The sequence below is a fragment of the Maylandia zebra genome, linkage group LG10 (genome assembly GCF_041146795.1).
Source record: "Maylandia zebra isolate NMK-2024a linkage group LG10, Mzebra_GT3a, whole genome shotgun sequence".
Lineage (NCBI taxonomy): Eukaryota > Metazoa > Chordata > Actinopteri > Cichliformes > Cichlidae > Maylandia > Maylandia zebra.
The window spans coordinates 8,012,837-8,020,560 of record NC_135176.1 but is presented as its reverse complement, the minus strand read 5'-3'; the positions used below and the strand labels follow the sequence as shown (position 1 = coordinate 8,020,560).

The following is a 7,724-nucleotide window of genomic DNA, read 5'->3' as shown; positions in this document are numbered from 1 at the left end:
TTTGATTTCTTTTTCTTTCTTCTCTAACAGCCTGTTGAATGCCAAAGCATCAAAATCTGAGTTAAGTCTGGACTCTTTGCTTGTTTGTTTGGATGTGGACTTGCTGCTGTGTTTCATTTCTTGCTGGATAACTTAAAGGCACTTGAGCTTCAGGGCATGAGCTGATGGCCGGACATTCTCCTTCAGGATTTTCTGATATAGCGCAGAATTCATGGTTCCATCAATTACAGCAGGCTATTGTACTTTCTACCACCACATTTTCTCTGTAAAGTAGGTTCAGCATGACATGTTTGACTATATTATTCAAAACTGTGTGATTATTGGTATGAATAAAAGCTTGAACATGTTAAAGTGGAAACTTCAATACATTTGTTCTTGGTGCAGTTCACAACAGTTAGTTCAAAGTTTTGTGAGGAAAAAAGCCCAAATTTCTTTTCTGCTTTCTCACAGAATAGATTGAGCTGTCAACTTAATTTACATTCACTAAGTTGGACCCTAGAATAACCTGAGCCTGCATTATTCATCATGCTGAGCAGGTACACTGAAGGACATTGCCAAGAGTCCCTGCTAAAAAGCGTCAAAGAACCTGAATTGATGTTTCTTAGAAACGTTGACACCAGCAGCTCATCTGAAAACAGTGCTTTGGTATGGTGTATGAAGGACCTGCTTCATACACATCTTTGTGGTGTGAAGACACAAAACATAATAAGTAGCAAACAATGAAGCATGCTTCTACAAAAGAAATGACTGTTTCATGTGATAAAGATGAATTTTAGTAACTCTTGAAAGTGGGGAAAGTGAGTAAATCTTTAACAGTGAAATTGTGCAATGAGCCTCTCAATTGGGTCAAAGTTGCTGCTGAAAACAGACACAACTCTGTTTTTCGCGGAGAAAAAACGCCATCTAGTGGACAAATGCAAAAAAGCGCTTTCAGCACTGAAAGAAGATCCATTCAAATCCATTAATCTTCTTTACTTCGAAAGCTTTTGCTGAATGACACCCTGCAAAGTGTGCATTATATTTCTTATTGTTATCATTATTAGTAGTATACTCCTTTAGATTTTTTAAGGCCACCACTACTTTTATTAATTCACTTATTCAGTTTTTCAAATAAAAAAAATAAAATAAAAATGTATTGCAACCTGAAACTGGCTTTTTCCTGTAGATTCAGCTAAAGAAATGGGAACTAACAGGAATGTGTTTTTGCAACAGGCCATCAGTATCAAAGCACTCAACGGTGCTATATGAAATAAGTTCTTTGCCAAGTTGGGTATTTTGTGTTGACAGAACACTGATTCATCCTTTAAGGCCTTTTTAGTGTGTGAATGATTCCTGGGTTAGTGCTAATTGGCTTAAACAAACAAACATTTCTCTGGAAATGTTCAGGTACCGATGATCAGGACTGGACTAAAAATAAGTGACAAAACAGCCCATGTCCAGAGAAAACCTCTGGAAGACCTTCAGAAAGACTGAAGAACTATTCAACAACAGCAGTTTAAACATTATAAAAAAAGTCTGGCTGCTAATATAAAGAAACAAAATGTAAAGAAAAGAGTGGTGGATCAAAACTTTGTGTGGTGTCCTTGTGGCAGCAGAGATACATCAGTGATACATAACCATTGTTTGGTAACCTTTTCGCCACAGCTTCAAAAGATAAGATAAGATAAGATAAGATAAGATAAGATAACCTTTATTAGTCCCACACGTGGGAAATTTGTTTTGTCACAGCAGGAAGTGGACAGTGCAAAAGTTATGAGGCAAAAATTAGAATACAATAAGAATAAATACAGTACACAACTGTACAGAATAGAATAAAATACTATATACAGTAGAATAAAATAAAATAAATATACAATAAGATAAAAATAGAATACAAATACAAATACTATATACAACTGAGTAAAAATACAACGATGACAGAAAGGATTATTGCACTTAGTATTATTGCATATGTATGGATGTGTCCATTTTTCAGCCAATCACAGAGCAAGCCTTCCTGATCAGTCTGGTGTCACCAACTCCAGTGACACTCCCCAAGCAGATCACAAAAAAGTACACTCTGCTCACCAAAACAGACACTCTGTGATAGGCCCCCTGGGAGCACATGCCTTTTTGACTGATCTTGATAGGACTCATTTCATAGTATAACTACTAGCCCTACTACCATCTCGAATTCAAGGTCAAATTCCGTGCAATGAGGACATCAGAGACAGGCCACGGAGTTCCCAGCCTCCTCCTTATTGTTAAATCATGACCTCTGAGCTTAACTGAGGAAAGTGAGGACTGCAGTATCTTTAGATGTTTAGAGGTTCTTTTGTGACCTCCTGGATGAGTCGTTGATGTGTTCTTGGAGTAATTTTGGTAGGCCGCCTACTCCTTGGTAGGTTCACCACTGTTCCAAGTTTTCTCCACTTGTGAATAATGGCTCACTGGAGTCTCAAAGGCTTAAAAAGTATAACTCTCTCCAGAGCGACAGATGTCAGTGATTTTGTTTCTGTGGCAGTAGTCTTTAGATCATACCATAATGTGCTGCTTTTTGAGCTCTTCACTTTGTCAGACAGGTCCCATTAAAAAAAAACAACAACAACAAAAGCAAACAAACTGCATTTTGTATTTACTCAGGTCATCTTTATTTAATATTAAAATTGCAAAAAAACAAGAAAAACAAAAAAAACCAAAACCAAAAAAAAAAAAAAAAAAAGCAAAAAAGAAAAGAAAAGAAATCAAGAAGGGGGCAAATAATTTTTCACAACACTATAGAGGTGATTTAAATACTTATAGACAAAAGAAAATGAGATGCATACTGTAAAAGAAAAAACAAAATACAGGAAACCAGATCCATGATATAATCCTTTATTTTAACCCATGGGATTTCATTTTTACAGTGCATTTCTTTACAACAATAAATCATTAAGTGACAGGTTTTAGCCACCACTACGGATCAGATAACTATGTATGTTACATTTCTGAGCTCCTCAAAGATTTCAGCTTCATAAACACCGTGCAAAAGATTCCAAATATTAGACGATGATAACTACAAAGGTAACGAATCCAGCGATATCTGATTATCCACTGACATTGTTAGCCTCTTGTTATCAAACTCTCAGTTAATCTTTAGTCGTTTCAGTGTTATTAAGCAGCTAGCTATCTGTACCATTAAACATACAGAGAGGTGGCCGATTAGAAACCTGCTGCCATCCATAACAAAGAAATATCCTTTGAAAAGAAAAGAAAAAAAGAGAGAGAGAGACAAAACAAAATATGGCACCATTGTCTCAACAACCAGTAGACAAACATTTTTAAGGGGACTGTTGCCAAACTACCCTTAAAAACAAAAAACTAAGAGCTCTGTTCAGTCCTCAGCATGTGGAGGAGTCAGTCAGATGGACATAGAGCTTTATGTGGACACCAAGCCATTCGACTAGAGGAACATCAGCACAACCCTTCAGTCACATCTTCCAAGCACCTTCAAATGACTCATCTGAAGAAGACTTCACAGAAACCTGCTGCCTCCCACCCTCATTCTGTCCCCGCAAAACCACATCAGTGTGCGCCACACATCCCTCAGAGCGTTGCACCGCGACTATACCAGAGAAAAGCATAGATAAAACACACAACCACATCGACTGTGCACATACAGAACACACTGCAGCAATGAACATGTACACGACCTACCAAATGCACGTTAACATAAACCCAGTCCAGTTATCCATCACATGTTACATTCAGGCTCCGAGAGGACAAAAAAAACAACAACAGCAAAAAAGATGCAATGGCAAAGTAAACAGCAGATTTCTCCCTTTTGCTCAAGTTTGGTCACAAGTGCCCTCCATTACATGACAGCTAGTAGTGCACAAAATAAGAATACAAAATTAGACTTTTAAATACTGTAGCAGCATTTCTTTTCTTTTAAAGTTGAAAGCCTCCAGTAGTACAGGTACAGGCTTTGGAGTCCCCCGACACGTGGAAGGGTGAGCGATTGTCCTCTGAACTGCGAGACGGTGTCCGTCAGGAGGGTGCAGGTGTTTGGTACTAAAAGGTGTGTGGACAGGTTGGAGATGTGTCTCAGGCGGGGGCACCACTAGAGGACTGAGCCGTGTGGAGGCAGCAGGACGCTGCGGCGCTTAGGCCTAAAAATGTCTTTGACCAACCCCCTCCTCCACCTGCTAGCATGCCTTAGCAATCCTTTCTATTACAGTCTATACGTACATCTCCGTTTTTAAAGCCCAGCGTCCCAAAGAGTAACAACTGCTCCTCATTCCCGCCCCTGCAGCCAAACTACAGCTGATTGGCGGTAAAAACAGCGCACAGCTCATCAGTCCCATACGAGCAGGACAAAGCCGAGGCGACAATGCTTCAGAGGTTTCTCTCAGCTGGAGGCTGTAGCGATGGCCTTCTTAAGCTGCTGGCTACGGATCTCGCGGGTGCGGGACTCGAGGAGCAGGTCGTGGCAGGTGTTGCACACCAACACGGGGTCGTAAAGCTGCTGGTCTGGGATGGGAAGCTTCAGGTGACAACAGTCTTTACAGAACACATTACCACAGTTCCTGAAAATGGAGAACACATGTAACGTTATTAATAGGACAAATAATATTTGATGTGAAGGTTTCTAAGACATTTTAGATACCAAACGTATAAGATTTCAAAATAAAAGATCCTCAGGACCCAGAGAGGGCAAAAATGAAAAGGCTAAATGCAGATTATGGATTGATGAGCAGCACAAACAGCTTTCCGCTTCTTCCTGAAGCACATTTAAAGGTCTTTTCACACATGGCAACTTTACTGCATTCCATCCGTCTCTATTGCATTTGGGAACGGAAACACAAGTCATTGTTTACATACATTATAAATCAGCTGATTCTATTTATTACATGTTGGAAAACTTGCTGTGTTTAAGTTACATAAAAAATGGATCTAACAGTTGAACACATGCCCTGCTCAGAGTGCTGCTCTGCCTGTGAATATGAATTTTCCCCCCTGCCTAAAATGTCTCAGTGGAGCATATAATTAATTCCCCAGTGAGTCAAGAGCCTTTGATGCTGAAACCAAAGCTTGGAAAATGCACAGCAAATTGTCTTTTAAAGGCATGCTGCTGCTTTGGCAGAGTCACTGTGCAACTAAAGAGTGCAGAGAGAAACAGGCATACAAAATATACAAACACAGCCAGCTTTTAAAAGGAAACACTCAGATCTCTTAGGCAAGTGCTAATCGTGAATCAGCTTCACTTCAAATGCAAAAAAATATTAAGGCTTAAATGTTAAAAAGAATTTGCACAGCATTTGGAAAATGTACTTATTCTTTCTTGTTCAGAGTGAGACGATGAGACTAATCTTGTACTTGATGTTAACCAGCAGCTGGTCAGATTAGCTTAGCACAAAGACTGAAAACCGGCTGAACAGTTTGTCTGGTTTTATTCAAACAGCAACCAAATTTGCCTTCAAAACTGCGCCAGAATAAAAGGAATAGCTGAGCACATAATTGCCCAGTAACACAGCAACAAGATGCTTTCACACTGCTGACAGCTAGCAAAGCTAGCATTAGTTAACCTGAGCTAACAGGCTTATGGCTGAAGCTTCACATTTACTTTCTTAATCTGAGCAAATACGTAAACACAAATATTTCCACACTAATATTAATCTAGTCTAATCTTGGCATTTATCTATTTTTTCCTCCAAGTTTGAGCACTTGTTGGAAAAATTAACAACAAAAAAGAAACACAATGAAGTCTCTACCTGCAGTGGTGACGTCTCTTGGCTATCCAGAACTCACAGTCACAGTTGAAACAATGGGAGGCCATGTGGTCGGGCACCCACCTCGTAACCTACACACAGAGATAGGTATCAGAAAAGTGTGACACATAGCTCTGCTCCTGGACATGCAAGTGAGAAGTGAGTGGGAACAAGAAAGGAAGCGTGAAGACAGAAGCTCTGTAGGACACTCACCTCAGTGTCCCTGGGCTCCACTCGATCCCAGCTGCCCTCGGACAGACGGTCCTCGCTGTGGGTAGACAGAGAATCTTCCTCATTGCTGTTGTCTGACTCACGCAGACATGTCTAAGGAGAGAACAGAATGAGATCAGAGGATGGATACAAATAAGAACTCTTCTGAAAATAATTGAGAGTAAATACTCTGAAGACAAAGAGAAATGCTTTTAGCTCTTTCAGTAAAGTCTGTGCTTAAAAAGTCACTCACAATGTCATCCTCGTACTCGACGTATGGCTCTGAGGGAGGGGTGCCATACTGTTGACTCTCAAGCCTCATCTGCAGCTGTCGCACCTGCTGTCGCAGCACCTCAACCTCCTGCTTGTAACCCGCCTCGATCTGACGCAATCTCTGCTGCACGGCATCCATCGGCACAGGCAGCCCATCGTCATCCAGGTAAGCCAGGGCCTGGGGAGGTGGTGGCGAGCTGGAAGCTGAGGGTGAGGAATAAGAGGCTGGCAGGAGCTGATGGGCTGCCAGTGAGTAGCTGGTGAGGGCAGCAGGCCCACACAGTCCAGTGTAGCCTGCACTCCTGGTAGGCCATCCAATCTGCAGCGCACTGCTCGGACAACAGAGCGCCTCCCTGCGGCAGCACTGCGAGCCATTGGCAATGGCAAAGCCCTGGGCGCGGAGGAATTTACTGGCAAGCCGGCGGCTCTGGTGGATGTTGGGGTGCTGGCCCCGGCTGGCACCAGAGGCAGACTGGACCAGACCCTGGACACTCTCCCAGTGGGAGCTGAGCAAGCACAGGTCCGAGAGCTGGCTCTGGGAGATCAGAGGGCGAGCAGTGACCTGGATGCAGTCTACAGGAGCTGCCGCTAACACGCGCTCTCTTCCACTCGCCCCATTTGTCCTCATGTCCTCCTCCTCCTTCTGGGGTTGAGCTTGTGGCTGAAACTCAGGCTGCTCCTCATCATTCAAAGTATTCTGCGTAAATTCCTGGGTCACTGCGGAGGGCGAGTTGGGGGGATGATCATTCTCACCTGTAAGAGTCTCAGTGGAGTCCCCCATGGGAAGGAGTGGTGTTAGCTGCTTTACAGCCAGCAGGCTCTTTGACTGACTATCAATTTGTCCTTGAAATACAGAGGTTGGTGTGTTGGCTGCAGGTTGAGTGCTTTTGCAGGGCAGAGGTAAGCAGGGCTCTGATTTATGAGTGGGAGATGGTATACTCTCAGCAGTCCTACAAGGGCTCTCAGCCTCCATTGGAGCTTGTTGGAGTGGAGTATCTGTGATCTGATGCAAAGCTTGCATGAGGGCAGGAGTGGAAAAGGCAGTGTGAGCAAGTGTGACATCCTCACTGAGGGGGACAGGTGAGAGGGGCAGGGAAGGCAGGGGCTGCGTAGTGAAACAGGGTCCATCCACAGCCTCTTCAGCACCCACTACACCTGGGACAGCTTCTGGAGTCGGATGCACAGATTGTCCCTCTCCACTGTCCACCGCAGTGTCAGGTATGAGCTCGTTGGAGCCTTCTACAGCGGGTTCTTCCACAGCAGGTGAGGGCTCCAGTGCAGAGCGACCCTCCTGGCAGTGCTTGTTGAGATTGGGGTCGCTCGACGTTCGTGTCAGGGGCATCCCATTCTCAAAAGCTGACAGAAGGTCATCCATGGAGCGGGTCTTAGGAAGTCTGTAAATCACCAGTACATACAGATCTTATTTTTTAATGTGTATAAAATGCAGTAATACAGTTCTCCATTTTGAACTCTAGAGGGCAGTCTGACTGTTTGCCATAACATTACTAGTCA

At 43.0% G+C, this 7,724-nt stretch overlaps 1 protein-coding gene across 4 annotated transcripts in view; it reads right to left on the bottom strand.

Annotated features, from left to right (window-relative positions):
- Nucleotides 1-2,837: 2,837 nt before the first annotated feature.
- The window catches only part of mtmr4 (myotubularin related protein 4), a 43,134-nt gene continuing 38,247 nt past the window's right edge, over nucleotides 2,838-7,724 (bottom strand). For all 4 annotated transcript variants that reach the window (XM_012920819.4, XM_012920820.4, XM_004557448.6 and 1 more), the window contains 4 exons: nucleotides 6,193-7,606; nucleotides 5,943-6,053; nucleotides 5,733-5,821; nucleotides 2,838-4,547 (listed from right to left, as the gene is read on the bottom strand). In XM_012920819.4, coding sequence (XP_012776273.3) covers nucleotides 4,370-4,547; nucleotides 5,733-5,821; nucleotides 5,943-6,053; nucleotides 6,193-7,606 — 1,792 coding nt within the window. In that variant the 3' untranslated portion in view covers nucleotides 2,838-4,369. The remainder of the gene's footprint in view (nucleotides 4,548-5,732; nucleotides 5,822-5,942; nucleotides 6,054-6,192; nucleotides 7,607-7,724) is intronic.